A 24,450-nucleotide genomic window follows, 5' to 3' on the forward strand; every position below is an offset into this window, starting at 1 on the left:
ACACGCACACATGCACGCACGCACACACACACGGAAGGAGTGACCTAAGACTCAGGAGACCTGGGCACAGGGCTGGTTGTGTTACTCTCAGTGCGCATATGTGCAGGCAAGAGCAGAAACTGCACTGACTTTGTAGAAACTACCATCCACACCCGATAGCCCCACTCATCTACATCTGCCGTCCCAGGGTCACTCTGGGCACCAGGTGACCGGCTCTGCCTGAACAATACACAGAGGACTCTCTGGTACAGCAGAGGACGGCCTGGAGATTACTTGGTGGGCTTAAGCCAAGACTGGCGCTGCGTTTTTTGTTTTGTTTTGTTTTTGTATCTTTGATATTTTTGCCTGTGTTGAGTGTGGGTTACTGGTTGTTTTCACACGTGAGTGTATTTGGTTTTGACTTTGTTGTTGCTGTTGTGCTTGGTGATTGGCTTTGTTCTGAAATTGCCCTACACCAGGGCCCAGCCCAAGAGTCACAAGATTCGACACCTCCTGACACCAACTCCAGACCCAACCAGAGTATTATTGGGTTTGACCTACAAGTGACACACCCAGAGGGAATTCTCTACAGGCACAAGAGCCCATAGAGGCCAAGTCTAATCGGAGTGGTCCACCCTCACGCAGCAGATCATCCACCGAGGGCAGAGCTAAGTCTCACAACTAGGCAGCCTAGGATCAACCCCACCTACTGACCAGCCAAAAGCAATGGAAGTTCAACTTTACACAGCACAATATACACAACACCAGGGTCACCTTTGGAGCACACGCACAGGAGAATAGGGAAGTGGTGCAAGTCAGATATAAAGGACACACACTACATAAGATAACCCAGCAAAGACCGAGCATCCTAGGGGATCTACCTAATACATCGAAGCAAACACGGAGAGTCAACCAGAATGGGGAAACAAAGAAACATGTCCCAAATAAAAGAACAGAAGAAACCTCCAGAATTGGAACCAAATGAAATAGAAGTTAACCAACCTATCAGAGACAGAGTTCAGAACACTGAGGATAAGAATGTTTAAAGAGCTTAGTGACGACATAAAGAAGGATAGAGAAATCATAATGAACAACCAGTTAGAACTAAAGAATACAACAAGTGAAATAAAGCACACGCTTGAAGGAATTACCAGTGGGTTAGATGAGTCAGAGAATCGAATCAGCGACTCAGAAGACAAGTTAACAGTGAACACACAAGCGGAACAAAAATAAATCCACGCCTATATGGCCATTTAATCTACGACAATGGAAGCAAGAATTTACGGTGAGGTAAGGACAGTCTTTTCAATAAATGGTGCTGGGAAACCTGGACAGACACATGCAAAAAGATGAAGCTGGACCACCTCCTTACACCATATACAAGAATAAATTGAAAATGGGTCAAAAACTTAAATGTAACATCTGATACCATAAAACTCCTAGAAGACAATATAGGAAGCAACTTTACATATATTACCCGGAGTAAGATTTTTACTGATACATCCCCTTGGGCAAGGGAAGCAACAGAAAAAATAAACATATGGGATTACATCAAACTAAACATTTTTTTCACAGTAAAGGAAACCATCATTACAACAAAAAAGGGTCCTACTGAATGGGAGAAGATATCTGCCATTGACATATCCAAACTTTATTAAAAAACTCACTCAACTCAGCTCCGAAAAACAATCAACCCAATTAAAAAATGGGCAGAGGACATGAAGAGACATTTTTCTAAAGAGGACATACAGATGGCAAACAGACATATGAAGAAATGCTCAACCTCACTAACCATCAGAGAAATGCAAATAAAAACCACAATGAGATACCACCTCACTCCAGTCAAAATGGCTATTATCAATAAATCAACAAACAACAAATGCTGGCGCGGATGTGGAGAAAAGGGAACGCTACTGCACTGTTGGTGGGACTGCAGATTGGTGCAGCCACTATGGAAAACAGTATGCAGGTATCTCAAAAATCTGACACTGGAACTACCTTATGACCCAGCAATTCCACTCCTAGGCATGGATCCGGAGAAATCCAAAACTCTAATTCAAAAAAATGTATGCACCCCTATGTTTATTGCAGCTCTATACACAATAGCCAAGACATGGAAACAATCAAAATGCCCATCGGTAGAGGACTGGATTAAGAAACTGTGGTACATTTATACAATGGAGTATTACGCAGCCATAAAGAAGAAGGAAATCTTACCATTTGCAACAATATGGATGGACCTAGAGAACATTACGTTAAGTGAAATAAGTCAGACAGAGAAAGACAATACCTTATGATCTCACTTATATGTGGAATCTAAAGAAAACAATAAATGAGTGAACTAATCAGAAACAGTCTCAGAGACACAGAGAAAAAACTGAAGGTTGCTAGATGGGAGCGGGGTGGGGATAAGGGGGAAGGTGAGGGGATTACAAAGCACAATCGATAACCCCAAGATTGCTATGGCGATACGAAAGTCAATTTGGTGAATGTAATCAATAATGTAAAAATTTTGTAGGGTATCTGATTACACTTGTCTCATTAGGGAGAGCACCTCAGAGATGATGTAGATGCCTGACAACTGCACTGTACACCGGAAGCTGAAGCTGAACAATAATGAATGTTAATGTTAACTACAATTGTTATACACACACACACATATACATGTATGTATATATATTTTTACAAGAAGTAGAGTACAGCCTGAGGGATAGAGGCAGTGGAAATGTAATGGCTGTATGTGATGTCAGAGGGGTCGTTGATGAGGGGAGAGGGGTCATCATTATGTGAGGCATACAAATTATAAATGTGTAACTATTACATTGTTTTGTACACCTGAAACTAATAATAAAAAAGAGTTAAAAATAATAATACTCATTCACTGAAAAAAAAGAAGACACCCAGAACTAGTTTCTGCACAGTAAAACAAACAAACAAAAAAAAAATAGCACTTCTTGATGACTTTCAGGCACATATATAACACCTGTCAATCAGCAATCTGGCCATCAGCTTAAAATAACCCAGTTCAACACAGTCGAGTCATGCCAAAGAGAAACAGGGCTGAGCTATTTTCAGCTGTAGCCCCAGCAAGAAGCTGAGTATATTATATACTATATTATATAAAATACTATATGTCAATAGTCAAAAGACATACAGTATTTACTTCTAGGGCCAAAGATTAGCACGAACCAGGAAAAGCTTGTTCACCTGAAACTAACGACATACATTATACTTCACTTAATTTTTCAAATACAAAGGAGATAACAGACTCTCTGCCACATATTATAAACTCCCCCATGAAAGAATTATTATTTCGTTATCCTTTTTATGCCTACTGCTGCCTAGAGGAAAAAAATCAAACTCACTTAAAGCCCTCCTCAATTTGACCTCCACTAACCGTTTTAAACTGATTTTCTATATTGTATGCTGCATATAAATTAGACCAATTGTTCCGAGCAGATGATTTGTGCTTTCCTTCCTGTATTCTCCACGTTGCTTAAATGTAATAAACATTTTGGAGGGTAAAACAAAACAAAGTAACAGCATGAAGAATGTCACTGAGATATAACAACACTCACAGGCAGTTCAATGAGTTCAGGAGTAAAATTAATGACCCGGAGGAGAACTTTATCAAAGAGATGGAAACTATGACACAGAACCGAACAGAACTCCTGCTGGTCAAGAACTCAAGAATGAGTATTTTTAACAACCACGTCACACGAAGAAGACGAGTTGTGATTTAAAGTCTCCCTAGCACTGCCACCTTACTCATCAATTACCCAAATGCTGTCAAGACATATAGACATAAGTGAACTTCATTTTAAAAATTCAATTATTTGCTTAATGTCCCTATTTAGAATATGTACAACTGTGAAGCAACTCATTTTAAAACACTGAAATAGGTAGTGCTACGAATAAAATAAAAATTAAGGATATACTCTCTTGTTAGAAGATAACTTTAACCATAAAAACAGAGACTAATCTTTTTTCAGTATTATAAGTTTGCCGAATTAATAAAAAGGATTATATCTGTTTCATTTAATAATAAACATCCATTTGTGGTTAGGTGTTTGGCCGGCCATCATTCACTTACGCTTAGGGGAAGAAAAACTGGGATGCACAAAACTTTAAAATTTTTATGAATCATCTCCAACTAAAACCAATTAAGAAGCCAAAGCATCTCAAAGCATACCATTGGTTATTAGGCAATGATATTTAACATCTGTAATAAAATTTAAAGGCAAATTTTCAAGCATTTTAAATGTATCACTTTAGTTACATTTATTAAATAATAATAAATAACTCTTAACACATGAGAGCTCTAGGGACTTAAAAAAAAGATTGTAAAATTTCTATCTCCTTTCTATGCATATTAGCACACATATTATGCCTTTTACTTCGTGTGCATTAGTCAATGAAACAACTCAAAATTTCATCAACGACAAACAAAGAAACAAAAACTCATAGACACAGACAACACTTAGAGGGTGAGGGGGGAGAGAGAGAGGTAGAAGAGGGAAAAGGGGGTCAAATACATGGCGATGGAAGGAGAACTGACTCGGGATGGTGAACACACAGTGAAATATATACATGATGTATTATGGAAATGTACACTTGAAACCCATATGATTTCACTAACCAATATCACCCCAATGAATATATAAGACAAAACAAAACAATATTATATCAAATAAATAAAAAAGAAAGAAATCTGAAATGCAAGGGAAAGAAGCTAATATAACGAACCTTGGGACAGTAATACCCCATGATGTCATTTGAAGCCCGTGCGGTTGACTTAGCAATCACCAAATTTTCTCTTGGAGCAGGATTTCCACTGAGGAGTAACTCAGTATTCAAACTTCCAACACATGGTGGCTCAAGGACTCCCCTCCTAAGAGCAGTGCTGAGAAACTCCTTCGGCTGTTCCTTTGCGCGAAGATGGGTTCTAGCCTCTGCCAGTCTTTCATTAGCACTGTGAAGATTGTAAGACACAAAGCTTTGAATGTTATTTTTCCTGAATGACTTGCATTTTTTTCAAGTTGCCATAATAAATAGTAAAAGAAATTTCCCATTAAACAGCATTTTAACATTGAAAATTCGTCAGGGCAGACCTACCATGCACAAGGATAGGTTTCAAATTATCCTAAACAAGCACATATGTTTCTATGGGGACACCAGACTAAGAAGAAATTCAAAGTAGGGAGGGGAGGAAACGGGCTATCAGTGACATCCACGGCTTCACAGATAATACTTGCTGCCTTCTGCAATGGCTGAACCAATAAGATTCTTGAGGATTGCCATGAGACATACATAGCAAACGAGTTTAGAATTTTTTAAAAATCCCACCAAGATATTTTCAAGCCTTTGCTGTCACCGCCCTTGGGTAACGCCCTCATTACCCTGAGGAAATTAACCATTTGGGACTGAGGTGTCATGTAGAACAACAGCCTCTGGGGGAGAAGGAGGGAGCCTGGTTGGTGATCCTACTGAATGAAACCGCTCCGCAGGCATGTAGCTTATAATATAACACTGTGACCAAGGCGCTGGGCGTGGGCTCTGCGCTTTCTGTCTTCCACACACCCCCTCAGGCTCACCACCTTATCTTTTTAGCCACTTCTTGGGTTATACTACCCTCACCCCTACGTTGTTAACCCTCTGCTATATTTCACATATATGCCTTTGTGGACATCAGAAAGACTAGAAAGAAGAGCTTGTCTGAAAGCGACCTCTAGAGATAATAACACAGAGCACAATGGAGACAGTACATGTACCAAGTGCCAGAATATGCAGAGTACTTAACCCTTTGGGTTTAAGTTGTTATCTTATAATAAATAGTTACCTCATTAAAAACTATTTAGGGGAATTCTGACAAGAAATTTTATAAAAAATAGCGTTGTCTAAATCATAAAGTTTCAAAAACACTTTGCTTAAAGACTGGTAGATCAGATTAACTCTATGAAAACCGCGAGAAGGAAAAATACAATCATGTAAAACCAAAAATGGGGAGAGATGCAAATGTCCTGAACTAACTAACATTTTAAAAGTAATTTATTCACTAACATCATTTTCCAAAATTATACTATTTAGTAAGCTTTCATTTACTATCAATCTCGGGAATATGCCTGGATAAAAATTATACTTCAGAGGCAAATTAATGAGCTCGATTGATTTTCTCTGACTTTATTTGGACTTACTTGTTTAGTTTGTTTTCCAATGATGTGATAAGTTTTAATGCCTCTAGGTAGAGGTGTTCATATTCTTCCAATTCTATTTCATGAGAAGTTTTCACTTTGGAGAGTTCAGATACCAGATATTTAATTCTGAGTATGTCCATGTCACTTACGGAAGCGCCATCATGGTCATTTAACGGGTGTACGTTTTTTTGAGATGCTGCTTGTTCCTAAAGCCAACAGAAAGGATACGTTTTAAAATTAAATATAAACTGAATAATTACAGTCTATTTGTATTCTTTAGTTTTAAGTCAATGATTTGGAGGGCAATTTAAATGAAAAAAAAAGCTGAAGTTTAAAATATTTACCATCAATACGGAATGAAATAGATCTGAATCATGAAAATATTTTGAATCATCTCATCTAACTATTCCAATAAGAGAATCAATTTTAAAAATTGAACAATATGACTTAATAATCTAAGAATATGGTGCATTTTATTTTCTTTATTTCCTAATAGTCTCGTTTTATATCAATTGGTCTTAAAAATCAAATGATTTTTCAGAAAGAACAAATCTCAAAGATCAACTGAGTGACAATAATGATGGGAACTGAAATATTAAGAAGGAGAAGCAAATACCACCTTAGTTCCAGAAATCTAAAAAAAATAAAATAAAAACAACTGCCGTTAAGGGGAGTTGAAGAATCACATACACTATGCATATCGAAAACGTAATTTGCAGCAAAATGAATTAAGGCGTGTTAAAAATCAATGAATTAACCTGTAAAAATAGATTTAAAAACTTTTTCTACTACATCCTGTCTTGCTCAGTCTTCAATATCCCAGAATTTACTGTGTTCTGCTTCACTCTTTTTTACCACATTCGTGACTATATGAATTTTGAGGTTTAATAATTTTTATCTCCACTCTTTTTATTCTCACTTTTTCACATGACTTTTGTACTCCTTTCATAGATAATAACTCTTGTTTAAGATTGATTTTCTTCAATAAGCTATAGATACCTTTTTATAAAAAAACTTTTTAAAACAAATTTTTTTTTTATAACTGGGGAACACTGTTTTTTCCAGGACCCATCAGCTCCCTGTCAAGTAACAGTTTCCAATCTAGTTGTGGGATGCGCAGCTCAGCTCCAAGTCAAATTGTTCTCTTCAATCTACTAGTTATGGAGGGTACAGCTCACTGACCCATGCGGGAATCGAACCGGCAACCTTGGCGTTATGAGCACTGCGCTCTAACCACTGAACCAACGGCCGGCCGCCCACTGGGGGCTCAGCTCCAAGCTCCAGCCATTGTTTTCAACCTAGTTGTGGAGGGTGTAGCTAACTGGTCCATGTGGGAATCGAACCAGCGACCTTGGTTACCAAGGATTGGAACCAGCACGATTCTCTAACCATGGAGCCAACTGGCCACCCCACAGATGGAGACATTCTGAAGATGCAGTTTCCAGTTTTGCTTTGAGAGCATCATTCTGAATGAGTAAGATAGTATGATTTGGTTACGAAGGAAGTTGACTGAGAATAGTCTAACCCCAAACCAGTATCAACTTGTGAAATAAACTCAGTTGCCATAAAATGTCATCCATACTGTAGTAGAGTCTTAGAATGTGGAAACTTGAATTACTCAGAATGAAGAACAAAGAGAAAAGCACCAGGAGACTCAAAAATGTATCCTTTATTGTCATCGACTTTGCCACACAACATCTGTACTTGATTTACTACGATTTCCTGAATGATTGGTTCATGTTTTTCTTCTATAAAATGACTGTAAGTCACCTCTGAGTTGATAGTCTCTCACCTGTTCCCCATTTTAACTCTCCGTAATTTCTTACGAAGTTGTAGGGAGTTACGAGTAACTCATCTTGAGATAGTTAGGCCTCCGTCAGCTACAAATGTTTCATGGTAATTTGAATTGCTTTCAAGAAGAAATGATTCCCAAGGTTAAGGAGAAATCACATCTCACACTGTGAATGTTTAGTGAGATGATCGCTACATTTTTTCAACAACAAAAAAGTGTCTTAATTCGATAATGCTATCTTGTAATCCTCTCTTTCCACAATATACAAGAACATCCTAAACAGCAATAATAACAACAAATCTGCTGGAATTTCAGTGATACTGAGTTGGGTAGAACTACTTTCCTGTAGATACAATGCTTATTTGGTAAGATGAGGTGAGTGGATGGATGTAGTGTTTTTAAAACATGGCTACAAATTCTTGACATTTCTCCATGAAATTCCCTCCCTTTTAATATGTGCTGGCCTTAGGATGTAACTGGATTCTAGTGCATGGAATAGGGCAGAACTGCTGTGAGAATGCTATGCCTGCGGCAGAAAATGTGATACAGCTTCCATCTGACTTTCTCTCGGGAAGCTCACCCTGAGAACCCAGCCACCATGTTGTGCAGATGAAGAAGCCCAGGACACACAGTGAGGCCTCCTACAGATGCTCGCGCTGAGACGGCCCCAGTGGGCGTCCCGGCCAAAACCCCGCTTCAACTGCTACACGTGTGTGTAACAGCCTTTAGATGATTCTCATTCGCAGCTTCATGGCAACGCAGCTGATGCCAAGTGGAACAGAAATGAGCTAGTCTCACTGAGCTTCACTCAACTGCATTACTGGTGAACAAAACAGATGCTGTTTTGAGCCACTAGCTTTTGAGTTGGTTTCTTGAGCAGCAATGAACAACTGGCATTGATACTGATATTCAAAATGGTGTGAGGCCACAAAGAAAAGCAATCTAAAACCTGTAGGAGTGCCTTTCCACCAGGAGGTAGGTGGAACCCGAAAGGATGTGGAGAAGAATGAGAACGACACCCACAAGAGCATCCAAGAGACGGTTATTGGGGGCTTGCGGGCCCCTAAAGAGGCTGGCCACAAAGACTTCTCAGCTAGTGAAGAAAATGAGTCTGAAATCCGGATAAAAGGGGACTCTTGCTGTGAAGTAACCAAGTAAAACCCATGAGATACATGAGCTAACGAAAGACTGTGAACTGTAAAGGAACCAGGACTTATTGTGTTCAAATGTGTTTCCCATTTACAGCCTCTCCCACATGCCCTGTTGTCAAATCATGCTAAAATGAAGAAATGGCTTCTGAGTGAAGATCAAATTCGCTGTGCTCCCAGGAAGACATGATCTACGGATGAGGACAAGACTGTAAAGCCTTCCTCAAGACTTCCAAAGAGTGAAGGTGGGGCCTTAAATTCCTGGAAGGCTTTTCAGAGGAAAAGAATTTTAAAGGCATGGTCCTACAACAGCTACAGGAAGCCCAAGAGCTTATCTCAAAACGATGTATGACGGTGGCTTTTCTAATGGCACGAACCCCAATAAACTCTCACGCAACTCCAAGTTTTTAGGATAATCAAGTAGCAAAAAACCACCTTGTTACCTTGGACTAATAAAAACCAAGAGAGTGAAAAATAGAGGAGGCCTGTGGGTCTTAGACATTTGGGTGGAGGAATGACGCTGAGGGAAGAGCTGCAAGCACAGGTCATTTCTTATGAAAAGGACAGAACAAAGAGCTCACAGGGGACAGCAAAGGGCCATGGAGAAGCATTGGCATGATTAGGACTAAGTCCTAATCAAAGAACGGACAGCACACATCAGGCTGTATTTCAGAATTGCTATGTACTAACGTGCCTTCCACTTTCTATTTCTGCAGGGGAAACTTCAGCAGTCGAGCAGAATGTTGGGTGTGTGGGTGGTAGATAACTTGTCTCTTCCTTTCTCATGTTTTCATATTGAAAGGAATTGTCCTCAAGGGGCTTTATCCTAGAAACCAAAACCCAGGCCCTTCATCCCCATTTGCACCAGACTAAGATGGTAAAATCTTAGATTCGAACCTGAGCCTGATGCCATTAAATTGAGACTTGTGGCGAGTATTGTGTAGGGATGAGTGTATTTTCCATGTGGGGGGAATGTAAAGAATTGTGGCCAGTGGACAGATCAAGGTGGTTTTTAAATGTGTCCGTAAATTTTGAAATATTCATTGCATAAAACCACTAGAATATGGGTCAACATTAGTGACTGGCTCCTAATGAACAGAATATGTTGAAAGACATTTCGTGTGAATTCCAAGACTCCTTCACAAAGGGCAACACAACTGTTGGTTATGTCTCTGAGGATCTGAACCTTGGAATCCAGCCCCGTGTTGTGGGGAGGCTCGGGCCACAATGCGAGCCGGGTGTTCAGGTGTAGGTCTTCCTGCTGTCTGCCCCAAACAAATCTTTTACTTGTTTCTGATTGATTAATTACTTCCTGAATTTTAACAACTGTACTCTTGAAATGTTTTCTTTGGATGGGATAAAATATTTATTCCATTAATTATATATGAAGCTAAAGGTACAACTATGCATCTCAATGTGTTTCTGAGAATGTAGGATCTATGCCAAGAACAAGATTGGCACCAGTGTTTCAGAAAAGAACCGGGTCAAACAGAATCTACTTTTCAATTGCAAGATGATGGATTAGAGAGATTTCTAAAGAGGAAAGCAGATGGTCCAGGTTTCATCTTCTCCTTCCTAGACAGTGAAATCTATGGAAGAGGCTATGGATTAGGAGATAGACAAAATGAAGAAAGTTGTCCACCAAGTATCAGATCCTATTACCGACATTTGATGGAAATGGGAGTGAAAGGGAGGCACTGGGTTAAAGATTAATGTTTGAATGAAGAAAACAAAAGGAATGAGTCGACTTTGTAAGCCTAATATCCCATCATGTCATAAGGTCACCAAGGTCTGCGGGCCACAGGCTCCATCCAGAAGCAAAACATCTCCACAGAAGTGGAATTAAAGATATTCCCCTACATTGACATTTTATTATTCCATAAGGCATCTGGTAATATGCAAGATGACTGGGGAAGCGTTCTCATAACATTTGATTTGGTAATGGCGTAAGGACAGATCTATAGACCAATAAATTGGAAAAGATGATCCAAAAATTAACCCTCATATATATAGTCAAGTGAATTTTGACAAGGGTGCCGAAAAATCCAGTTGGGCATGAACAGTCTTTTGAACTAACGATACTGGGTCTACTGGATATCCTCATGCAAAAGAAAAATTAAACCTCTACATCATACCATATATAAAATTATTTCAAAAGGTAAAAGCTAAAACTATAAAAGCTTTGAAGAAGCTTCATGTCTCCATGACTGGAGTTGGCAATTGTGTCTTAGATATGACAGTACCAAACAAAAGTAGATAACTGGACTTCATTAAAATAAAAAAAAAAACTCTATGCTTTAAAGGACACCATTGAAAAACTAAAAAGGCAAGCTAATGAAAGGGAGAAATATTTGAAAATCCTATATCTGATAAGCGATTTGTATCTAGGATATATAAAGAATTCTTACAATTCAACAAGACAAAGACAAACCAATTTTAATGGGCAATGGAATTGAATAATCAGTTCTTCAAAGAAGTTATACAAATGGACAATAAGCATGTGAAAAGATAGCTCAGCATCATTAGTCATCAGAAAATACATCAAAACCACAATATGGAGCAGAGAGTTCACTAGTGGTTCCCTAGGGCTAGGAAGAGTGGGAAGGGCAGACGGGCACACGGTGAAGGCTAACAGCACACAGATACTTTCCAGGGTGATGAAAATGTTGTAAAACTGATTGTGATGATGACTGCATAAAGCTTTGAATACACTAATGTGGGAAACCGTGCTGAATTGCTAGCAGATGTTATTTTGTGAAATGTTGAACGTTTGACTTCCTTGAGTGGTTTGTGCTCCCAGCAAGGCAAAACTTGCTACTCTGAGAACACAGAACCAGACAAGGTCAGGAAGTGTGGAGCTGGCCAAAAAACAAGCCCTTGTGTATTCCAACATTGTAACTATTAGATTGCAGACAGTTCTGTTACTTTTTTGAGGCCCAGAGTATATAAGCTGCAAAAATAAACTTGGGGTGAGTCATTCTACTTAGAACTGAGGCATTCTACTTAGAACTGCATCAGTCTACTTAGAATTGCCTGCCCCCCCTCCCCCCCCCCCCCATCCCATCTTTGTCTCTCTTCTTTTTTCTCAATCCTCACTCCCTACTTCAGGGACTGTTAGTCTCGTCGGCAGGCACCGACAAGTGGCGCCCGAACAGGGACCTGAATACTGGGGATAAAGTGAAGGACACCGCAAGGAGCTGAGACGCGTCACATAAGGTAAGGGGTGCGGTGAGATACCACAGTCGGGAGTAAAAAATCATGGGACAGGGTAAAAGCAGAATGTCTTTTACTCAAATGTTAAAAAGTGTGCTAAACGGACTGGACCCCCAAGATGAGGAGGGCCTAGATGAGGAAGGCCTAGAGGAAGCCGGTCCTCGATATCATGACCCTGAAGATTATAATGGGGTGGTTCAGACAGAAACAGGTGCTAAGACAGGACATCTGAATCCTCTCCAGGCAGAGATTGATGGATTGCAGTCAGCAATTGCCTCCCTCTCTGTGCAGGTGCAGATGGTACAATCGAGGCAGGCAGAACAGACTTGCCCTCGTGATTCTCCTCTGCGTAAGGTTTTGCAAACCGCCTGCAAGTTAGGGGAAGATACTGGAGATTCTGGGTTGGCATTTCCAGTGATAGAAAGACAGGACGCACAAGGAAATCCTGTCCGAGACCATGTGCCTTTTGCATTCAAAAGTTTAAAAGAATTAAAAATGGCATGTTCTCAATATGGTCCTAATGCCCCGTTCACCCAGGCCCTGCTAGAATCACTAGCTACAGAAGCCCTGCCGCCTAGTGATTGGAAGCAACTTGCTAGGGCTTGCTTATCAGGAGGGGACTATATCTTATGGCAGTCTGACTTTGCAGAATTCTGTCAGAGTACTGCAGAGATAAATCAGACACAAAACATTCCTATCTCCTTTGATATGTTGGCAGGTGAAGGACCTTATAGAGACTTGCAAACACAATTAAGTTTTGACCCGGCTGCTTATGCACAAACAAGTGCTGCCGCCAGGCGTGCATGGAAAAATTTTCCTATGCCTGGAAAACGTTCTGAGGACCTCTCTAAAATTATCCAGGGGCCTGATGAGACTTTCCAAGACTTCCTTTCGCGATTAATGCAGGCGGCTGGAAGAATTCTGGGAGACTCAGATGCCAGCATGCTGTTAGTTAAATAGCTCGCTTTTGAGAATGCTAATTCTGCATGCCAGGCTGCATTATGACCTTACAAAAATAAGAGTGACTTGTCAGATTATGTCTGGTTGTGCTCAAAAATAGGACCTTCTTATACACAGGGTCTTGCAATGGCCGCTGCTTTGCAAGGAAAGACTGTTAGAGAAATGTTATTCCAACAACAACAACAAAAGAAAATAAAGGGACAGGGCATCTGTTTTGGGTGTGGACAGCCGGGCCATATGATCAAAAACTTCCCTAATAAACAAGGTCAGCCTCAAAGGAAGGAGGGCCCAAAACAACCTGGATTATGCCCAAAATGTAAGAGAGGTAAACACTGGGCCAATGCATGTAAATCTAAGAGGGATGCCTCCGGTAATCCTCTTCTTCCAGGAAACAGGAAGAGGGGCCAGCCCCAGGCCCCGCAACAATGCTATGGGGCGCTGCCGCAGTTGGTCCCCCACCAGGGAAATCCATTCAGGAACTCTTCCCAGCAACCCCAGGCAGCGCAGGATTGGACCTCAGTAGCGCCGCCTACACAGTACTAACACCTGAGATGGGAATGCGAGCTATTCCTACAGGGGTCTTTGGGCCTCTGCCTCCACAGACTGTGGGACTCATCCTAGGAAGGAGTAGTATTACCATGAAAGGGATATTGGTTGCTCCGGGAGTTGTGGATATGGATTATACAGGAGAGATCAAGATTATGACACATTCGCCTGGAGGCACTTCAGTGATCCCTAAGGGCCCACGCATAGCACAATCATTGTTAATTCCACATGTCAAACCGGGTAAAACAGCAGGCCGTAAATCCCGAGGCGACGCGGGCCTTGGTTCATCAGATGCTTATTGGGTCCAGGCCATTCACCACCAGGCCAGAATTACCACTATCCATTAATGGCCGTTCCTTCATGGGCCTTTTAGACACGGGGGCCGATGTCTCTGTTTTAACTGCAGATCAGTGGCCTAGCCACTGGCCAAAGCAGCAAACACTAACCCAGTTACAAGGCATAGGACAATCTCAGTCACCAGAACAGAGCAGTGATATATTGTTGTGGAAAGATCAAGAGGGACATGAAGGATCCTTTCAACCATACATAGTGGCAGGATTGCCTGTCAATCTATGGGGCAGACATGTCATGAGTCAGATGGGAGTTTACCTGTACAGCCCTAATCAACAGGTCACTATGATGATGTTCGATCAGGGACATCTGCCTAGAGATGGCTCAGGTCCCTCTGGACAAGGGAGAAAAGAGCCTATCTTTCCCTCGCCCTTACCACAAAGAGCTGGCTTGGGATATTTTTAACGGGGGTCACTACTCCTCCTGTACCCCATGCAGATGCTATCACTTGGAAAAGCGACACACCTGTTTGGGTAGAACAGTGGCCCCTATCATCAGAAAAGATACAGGCTGCAAGGTTGCTGGAACAGGAGCAACTCGATAAGGGACATACAGCACTTTCTAACTCTCCATGGAACTCTCCCATATTTGTAATTAAGAAAAAATCAGGTAAATGGAGGTTGTTACAAGATTGGAGAAAAATAAATGAGACTATGGAGCTCATGGGGGCTTTACAACCAGGATTGCCTAATCCTTCTGCTATACCCCAAAACACATATAAGATAATCCTGGCTTTAAAGGATTGTTTTTATACCATACCATTGTGCCCCAAGGACTGTAAAAGGTTTGCTTCAACTAACTTACAAGAACCTATGAAGAGATATCAATGGCTGGTGCTGCCTCAAGGTATGGCTAATAGCCCTACTCTATGTCAAGAATGTGTGCCAGCAGCGTTAGAGTCTACCCCGTCTCCCCACATACAATCCTTAATCACACTCTTTGTTCTAAATTTTTTAAACCTGGATGCGCGTGGCAGATCTGCCGCAGATCGCTTCTGGCATCCTAACACTCAACAAGATTATGCCCAAGTGAGATGGCAGGATCCAGTTATTAACCAGTGGCATGGGCCAGACCCAGTCCTAATTTGGGGACGAGGGCATGTTTGTGTTTATTCACAGGACAAAGGAGGTGCGCGGTGGCTGCCTGAGAGGTTGGTGCGGCTTGCTGATGAGCGTCTTCAAGATCCTGCTGGTTGCACAGATCCCTCAGGGTGAGACATACTGGGCATATGTTCCTGACCCTCCCATGCTACACCCCACTGTGTGGAACGGGCCTGAAGTCATTGGTGGGACAAATGACACTAGGCTATTAGGACATCCATTCGCTCCTGCCATCCTACAAGCTGTTGGATTCAATCATAGCGGCTTGGGCTTAGGACTCCTCATATGCTTCACAAAGACTGTCAATGTTACCGGATGTTTCCGTGTGGGCAACCAGACAAGTCACGGAGACAACCAAGGACAGAGTGTCACATTCCATCAGCCAGCAGGATGGAAAAACATCAGGGATAAAAACCCACCTCCACAACAAGCCCATGGTCCTTGCGGTGAGGAGAACAGAAAAAACAACAGATCCATCATTTGGAGACAGTATACCTCCCGGCCCCCAAGACATATTTGGAAACTAGTGGGAGCAGTGGATACAGTGACTATGAGTATGGACGAGGGACAAGGCAAGGTAGAAGGCAATACCACTGCTTGTGTCAAGGCTCCGTATGTGCTTATGATTGGTAATTCTAACATCACCCCTATTGACAGGGTCCAGTTTAATGTATCTTGTATACAGTGTAACCTAAGTAATAGCATCAATTGGTCAAATGACAAAAGTAGAGCTATAGTTCTCCACCGATCATCTTTCATTATGGTACCTGTTAACATTTCAGGTCCTTGGTACTCGGACCTCAGAGGAGAATTCCCCTCCTTTCTAGCTCTGTTCCATTTGCTACTGCCTTTTGTAATAATCTTTGTTGGTGTTCTTCTATTCATGTGTTTTACTCCGTTGCTCAGAAAGATAATACTCAAGGGCTTCATCAATCTCCAAACAAATGTTCATGAGTTGAGATTATCTGCCCAGGTTCACCGTGTCACTGACACCCGTGTATAAAGCCCCTACAATGGGTCGGCAGCCAAAGACGGGTAAGGATTTGGTAAGAATGTACATAACCTAAGACAGGAACCGTTCGCTAGAGGGATGGTCTCCTATGATGGGTAAATGGACATATCTGTACCAACCACCTAAGCCAGGCGCGCGACCCTTGTGTTAATATATATATATATATATATATATATATATATATATATATATATATATATATATATATATATATATATAACAAAGAAGGGGGACCTGTGGGAAACCGTGCTGAAGTGCTAGCAGGTGTTGTTTTGTGAAATGTTGAACCTTTGACTTCCTTGAGTGGTTTGTGCTCCCAGCAAGGCAAAACTTGCTACTTTGAGAACACAGAACTAGACAAGGTCAGGAAGTGTGCAGCTGGCCAAAAAACAGGCCCTTGTGTATTACCTTTATTGTAACTACTAGATTGCAGACAGTTCTGTTACTTTTTGATGCCCAGAGTATATAAGCTGCAAAAATAAACTTGGACTGAGGCATTCTACTTAGAACTGCAGCAGTCAACTTAGAACTGCGGCAGTCAACTTAGAACTGCGGCAGTCTACTTAGAATTGCCTGCCCTCCCGATCCCATCTTTGTCTCTCTTCTTTTTTCTCAATCCTCACTCCCCACTTCAGGGAGTGTTCGTCTCATCGGCAGGCACCGACAGGGGAAGACAAATTTGTTTTCCAATATTTGCATAACACTTTTTTTTGTGAATGGCCTGATAGAAAGGGCTTATAACGTGAATAATGTGACAACAACATCACCAGACAGACCGTGTAAAATCAATAACTAAATACCATAGGAAGGGAAAAGACTTTCATGAAACAGTTTTAAGTTATTGTTAATCAACAATATAAAATGTAAATCACATTTTTACACGACTTGAATTGAGGAACTACCAACGTAGCATTATTATTATTTTCCCCCAAAACAGCTCTTTTCTTAAATATTTACTTCAGCACTTTCTATCGTGTTTCCCCGAAAATAAGATGTAGCTGGACCATCAGCTCTAATGCGACCTTTGGAGCAAAAATTAATATAAGACCCGGTCTTATTTTAACATAATATAAGAACGGGTCTTATGTAATATAAAATAATATCAGACCAGGTCTTATACTAATTTTTGCTCCAAAAGACACATTAGAGATGATGGTCCAGCTATGTCTTATTTTCGGGGAAACACGGTATGTTTATTTCTAGGTGAGGAGTGTGTTCAGATGGTGGAAGTAGCTTGAAGTCCAACATGAATAAGGACAACATTTCTGCAGTCTTATTTATACTTTCCATTTATCAAATATATAGAAAGGTGAGAAAATTATACACAAAAAATGTATCAGCAAACTTTAATTCAAAGGATTTCAACTAGAAGGATTTTCTCATTACTGGCAGTTCTCACTAGACTACGTCTCGGAGAAAGCTCAGGTTCCACTGGGGACACCCATGGGATAGCACAGCTTAGGAGTCTGCATCCCTCCTTTAGCTAGGTAGCTCTACACGTCTCTGCTTTGGTTTGTTTTGTGTTAATTGGGGACTACTGAGGAACAGTTTGCTTTTCCTAGATGTCAAATTGTTCTTTTTTTCAATCTAGTTGTGGATTGTACATCTCACTGGCCAATGTGGGACTTGAACCGGTTACCTTGGTGTTATGGGCACCTCGCTCCAACCACTGAGCCAACAGGCTCCCCACCAGCAGCCCTATTCCAAGCTCAACCCATTGCTTCTCACGGGTCTATGTGGGAATCGAACTGTCAACCTTGGTGTTATGAGCACAGTGCTCCAACCACTGGGCCAACCGGCTGCCCACCATGGTTCATCTCCAAGTTCAAGCCATTGTTTTCAATCTAGCGGTGGAGGGCGCAGTTCACTGGCTCATGTGGGAATCGAACCCACAACCTTGTTGTTAAGAACTTGCACTCTAACCAACTGAGGCAACTGGCCACCCTTGGTCTCTGTTTTTATATACCGTGTTTCCCCGAAAATAAGACCTAGCTAGACAATCAGCTCTAATGCATTTTGGAACAAAAATTAATTAAGACCCGGTCTTATTTTACTATGATATAAGACCGCGTATGATATATGATATGATGTGACGTGATGTGACCGGATCTTACATTAATTTTTGTTCCAAAAGACACATTAGAGCTGATTGTCCGGCTAGGTCTTATTTTTGGGTAAACAGAGTCATTAAACAAAAAAAATTTTCTCAAAGAACGGTACTATTCTTTGATAAAAAGAATATTTTTCAGGTCTGAAAGTCACTGATTTAGTGAAAGTCCCTAATTTTGCATAAGAGGCAACCAAGACTCACAGAGATTATATAGGTCACCTGAGGTCACCAAACCAAGGAGCTGCGGGCCAGGAATGGGATAAGTCTCCCTATTGAGGCTAGCCTGCTATGCCAGCTACTACCTCATATTCCGGAAAATTCCATCAATTTCTGAGTACAACTCAAAGAATATGAATATGTAAAACTTTGTCATGTAGCTCAATAATGTTAAAGCATGAGAAACAAAATAGTAGCTTTCTAACTCAAGTATTATCTTTAAAGTCATTAATAAAAATAAAGACAGATTAATATCACAAGTCCTATTAACAGAAGTCAAACACACTCAATTTATAAAGCATAAACATTTCTAAACACAGAAAAGGGAACTTGAAGGAGAAAATCATGAGTTAAAGAAAGCAAACTCAAGTTGAGGAAATTCTTCCTTAAAATGACTTGTCTTTTCCTCAGAATCAAATTTGGCTGACCAATATAAACCAACACAGGTAATATTCATGGTGGGGGTTAAATATAGCGAAATGGGAAACACAAAACAGATTTCTCTTTACCATCTAGTGCACTTGTGTCCAACCTCACATCATCACAACTGCATCATCAGTCTTTCCAGTGTTCCCTAGTGATTTGGGACACTTATCTCTGGATCTCGACAGAGTGGGGCTTTTCCATCTCTTATTCAGCCCTGCATGATTGGGCAACCCAACGCCTCACAAGGGAACAACGTTGGCCTTGGAATGAGGGCATTGACTTTAACATAAACAATTTTCCAATTTATGAGGAAATACTGAAAACTAAACACCTCTTTCCTACCAAAAAATAATTAAAGGAAAAATGTCCACAAGCATATTCTCTCTCATTGCTCCTGCCTTTACACTCTTTCATCTTCTGATTTCTGTGGTGAAACCACTGAGAACATTTTAATTGTGCATCATGCTTAAGAATTTACAGAAGCGTTGGCCATTCACTTTCTTTTTGTACCCAGTCCTTCCTCCAGGTTCACCTCTTTGAAGGACTTGGACTCCATTTAGCCGAAGGGCTGTCCGAAAATCCTTGGCTTTGTTCTCCTATGATTTATTAAGGGGAAGCTAAATGAAAACACAAGGTTGGAGCTCCATTTAGAACAGGCCTGTGCTATGTTTCTCTGCATTAAGAAGGCCACAGTTGTTAGATGGGTGGGGGGGAGGGGGTTGGAGATGGGGGGAAGGGTGAAGGGATTGGGGGGCGGTTGGTGACCACAGGATGGCCTCAGGGTCTTTTAAGAATTACTTTGGGGAACTTACTCAATAGTGTTTGGGGATTTTGTTGGGTGTCCAATGGACATGTGTCCTGTTTGGGAGACCACCTCAGGGATGCGGTGGATGCTTGGTCATGGCATTGTACACCAGAGACTGGACATTAATGAATGCCAACTATAATTTTATGTGTATAATGTGATGGCTCGGTGTGAGGTCGGGGTGGTGGTGGATGGGGAAAGGGGGGTTCACGTTGTGAGGGATGTAAAAATAAAATAAAACTAAAAAAAAAAAAAGGAGGCCACAAAACACCATCAAAACCACAAACCACCTTGCATTGATCAAAATGGATATTCTTTGGAATGATGTAAACATCATGTCAAGAGAGACAACCCCTTTCTATCTCCACGATATCTACAACTCATCGGGCATCTATAGCCCAAGAAAGGATCTTCTGCTCAACACACTACGATTCCTTAAAAGACCACGCATCTGTAAAAGGGAAGGAGGGTGCACTGGATGTGAAAGGGAGGCAGGATGGAGGAAAGCACAGGGACAGCCCACAGCTGCAGTTCCAGGGGGACAAGGCTGAGCCTGAAGCCCCAGCAAAGGCAGTGGCGGTGGAGGGGACGGGGTGCAGCTCCCACATCACTGCCCAGGGGAGGCTAAGCGGGGCAGCAGCAGCATCCCCCCACCCCTCTCCAGATGCAGCAGTGCTGGCACCACCAGGGACCAGTAGCAGCAGCAGAAACAATTCTCCAGGCTCACGACCACACACAGTGCTACCAGTAGACCTAGGGAACCAGGTAGCAGCGCAGCGGGCTCAAGAACAGGCCTCCTCAACCACCCACTACCCCCACCTGCGTGGTGGTGGTGACCAGAGACCCTGGAGACCCGGATACAGTTGCAACACCCATCTCCCTGGTCACCCAGGCTTGGACTCCCACACCCACAGCTAAGCCCCCGCCCCTGGAACCCCCATACTCAAGGAGCACCTGTGGGAGAAAACAGAAACTACACTCTTGTACCATCTACTGAAAACAAAAGAAAGACCCCTAATTATATACCTGTTTAATTGTTCAAATCGAAATGTACCTACATAAGAAAGTATTCACTACTTCAAATGTGCCTGTAGAGGAACAAGCCACTCAGCAGCATGAAGAAGCAAGGTGACATGGTTAACACTGAGAGAAGATGACACTTCTCCAGAAACCAAGTCAAAGTCACGGAAGATTGTGATCTCTGTGACCGCGATTTCAAAACAGCAGTCATGCCCTCTGCTCATCACACAGGGCAGCTAAGAGACTTGGAGGAGGATGACGTGAAGGTGGGCAAACTGGGCGAGCAGGGGAAGTGGGAAGGGAGACGTGGCCCGCATCCATGGCTGCGGAGGCGCAGGTGGTCCCCGGACAGAACAGAGACCACAAGAGCCAGGAGGTGGGCTCTTTCCCTGTGTCCCACAGCTCATCTCCCTGCTCAGAGAGCAGCATATCCAGAGTTTGAGGCAGTCACCTCACTGAGACCTCCAGCTGGGCCCTAGGTAGGACAAAGGAAGTAAGCACCATACCTGGGCCCCTCCCCCGACTCTCCCAATCCTACCCCCACCCTTCCAGAGACTCACGCTGACCCCTGATCTGAGGAGTAGTGTCAGATTACAGAGGACCCATAGTGCTCAGGATCTGGGAGGACCCGGTTTGTAGCTACTGCGACCCAGGGAAGAAGCTGGGAAGTGTGTGACACTGCTGGGCTGAGAGAGAGAAGACTCCTCCATCCCCAGTCCCCACCTTCTCTGACCTGCCCAGGGCAGGGCAATTACAACTGTGGAGACATGCCCAGGGGTTAGCAGTAGGCAGCAGTCGCAGCTCTGGGCTTTCAGCAGCTCAGAAATCTCCCACCACACACGCACACATGCACGCACGCACACACACACGGAAGGAGTGACCTAAGACTCAGGAGACCTGGGCACAGGGCTGGTTGTGTTACTCTCAGTGCGCATATGTGCAGGCAAGAGCAGAAACTGCACTGACTTTGTAGAAACTACCATCCAGACCCAATAGCCCCACTCATCTACATCTGCCATCCCAGGGTCACTCTGGGCACCAGGTGACCGGCTCTGCCTGAACAATACACAGAGGACTCTCTGGTACAGCAGAGGACGGCCTGGAGATTACTTGGTGGGCTTAAGCCAAGACTGGCGCTGGGTTTTTTTTTTGTTTTGTTTTTGTATCTTTGATATTTTTGCCTGTGTTGAGTGTGGGTTACTGGTTGTTTTCACACGTGAGTGTATTTGGTTTTGACTTTGTTGTTGCTGTTGTGCTTGGTGATTGGCTTTGTTCTGAAATTGCCCTACACCAGGGCCCAGCCCAAGAGTCACAAGATTCGACACCTCCTGACACCAACTCCAGACCCAACCAGAGTATTATTGGGTTTGACCTACAAGTGACACACCCAGAGGGAATTCTCTACAGGCACAAGAGCCCATAGAGGCCAAGTCTAATCGGAGTGGTCCACCCTCACGCAGCAGATCATCCACCGAGGGCAGAGCTAAGTCTCACAACTAGGCAGCCTAGGATCAACCCCACCTACTGACCAGCCAAAAGCAATGGAAGTTCAACTTTACACAGCACAATATACACAACACCAGGGTCACCTTTGGAGCACACGCACAGGAGAATAGGGAAGTGGTGCAAGTCAGATATAAAGGACACACACTACATAAGATAAGCCAGCAAAGACCGAGAATCCTAGGGGATCTACCTAATACATCGAAGCAAACACGGAGAGTCAACCAGAATGGGGAAACAAAGAAACATGTCCCAAATAAAAGAACAGAAGAAACCTCCAGAATTGGAACCAAATGAAATAGAAGTAACCAACCTATCAGAGACAGAGTTCAGAACACTGACGATAAGAATGTTTAAAGAGCTTAGTGACGACATAAAGAAGGATAGAGAAATCATAATGAACAACCAGTTAGAACTAAAGAATACAACAAGTGAAATAAAGCACACGCTTGAAGGAATTACCAGTGGGTTAGATGAGTCAGAGAATCGAATCAGCGACTCAGAAGACAAGTTAACAGTGAACACACAAGCGGAACAAAAATAAATCCACGCCTATATGGCCATTTAATCTACGACAATGGAAGCAAGAATTTACGGTGAGGTAAAGACAGTCTTTTCAATAAATGGTGCTGGGAAACCTGGACAGACACATGCAAAAAGATGAAGCTGGACCACCTCCTTACACCATATACAAGAATAAATTGAAAATGGGTCAAAAACTTAAATGTAACATCTGATACCATAAAACTCCTAGAAGACAATATAGGAAGCAACTTTACATATATGACCCGGAGTAAGATTTTTACTGATACATCATCCCCTTGGGCTAGGGAAGTAACAGAAAAAATAAACATATGGGATTACATCAAACTAAACATTTTTTTCACAGTAAAGGAAATCATCATTACAACAAAAAAGGGTCCTACTGAATGGGAGAAGATATCTGCCATTGATATATCCAAACTTTATTAAAAAACTCACTCAACTCAGCTCCGAAAAAACAATCAAACCAATTAAAAAATGGGCAGAGGACATGAAGAGACATTTTTCTAAAGAGGACATACAGATGGCAAACAGACATATGAAGAAATGCTCAACCTCACTAACCATCAGAGAAATGCAAATAAAAACCACATTGAGATACCACCTCACCCCAGTCAAAATGGTTATCGTCAATAGATCAACAAACAACAAGCGCTGGTGAGGATGTGGAGAAAAGGGAACCCTTGTGCACTGTTGGTGGGACTGCAGATTGCTGCAGCCACTATGGAAAACAGTATGGAGGTATCTCAAAAATCTGAGAATGGAACTACCTTATGACCCAGCAATTCCACTCCTAGGCATCGATCCGGAGAAATCCAAAACTCTAATTCAAAAAAATGTATGCACCCCTATGTTTATTGCAGCTCTATACACAATAGCCAAGATATGGAAACAATCAAAATGCCCATCGGTAGAGGACTGGATTAAGAAACTGTGGTACATTTATACAATGGAGTATTACGCAGCCATAAAGAAGAAGGAAATCTTACCATTTGCAACAATATGGATGGACCTAGAGGACATTATGTTAAGTGAAATAAGTCAGACAGAGAAAGACAAATACCTTATGATCTCACTTATATGTGGAATCTAAAGAAAACAATAAATGAGTGAACTAATCAGAAACAGTCTCAGAGACACAGAGGAAAAACTGAAGGTTGCTAGATGGGAGGGGGGTGGGGATAAGGGGGAAGGTGAGGGGATTACAAAGCACAATCGATAACCCCAAGATTGCCATGGGGATACGAAAGTCAATTTGGTGAATGTAATCAATAATGTAAAGATTTTGTAGGGTATCTGATTACACTTGTCTCTTAGGGAGAGCACCTCAGAGATGATGTAGATGCCTGACAACTGCACTGTACACCTGAAGCTGAAGCTGAACAATAATGAATGTTAATGTTAACTACAATTGTTATACACACACACACATATATATGTATGTATATATATGTTTACAAGAAGTAGAGTACAGCCTGAGGGATAGAGGCAGTGGAAATGTAATGGCTGTATGTGATGTCAGAGGGGTCGTT

General features: G+C 42.0%; 1 protein-coding gene across 1 annotated transcript in view; it reads right to left on the minus strand.

Annotated features, from left to right (window-relative positions):
• The window catches only part of LOC308502951 (ankyrin repeat domain-containing protein 26-like), an 82,472-nt gene that overhangs the window by 9,629 nt on the left and 48,393 nt on the right, over nucleotides 1-24,450 (minus strand). The window contains exons 12-13 of the mRNA XM_081080753.1: nucleotides 6,174-6,379; nucleotides 4,726-4,951 (exon numbers count right to left, since the gene is read on the minus strand). Of these exons, the coding sequence (XP_080936879.1) occupies nucleotides 4,726-4,951; nucleotides 6,174-6,379 (432 nt within the window). The remainder of the gene's footprint in view (nucleotides 1-4,725; nucleotides 4,952-6,173; nucleotides 6,380-24,450) is intronic.

This window comes from Rhinolophus hipposideros (genome assembly GCF_964194185.1).
Source record: "Rhinolophus hipposideros genome assembly, contig: SUPER_9_unloc_2, whole genome shotgun sequence".
In the NCBI taxonomy this organism is placed as follows: Eukaryota; Metazoa; Chordata; class Mammalia; order Chiroptera; family Rhinolophidae; genus Rhinolophus; species Rhinolophus hipposideros.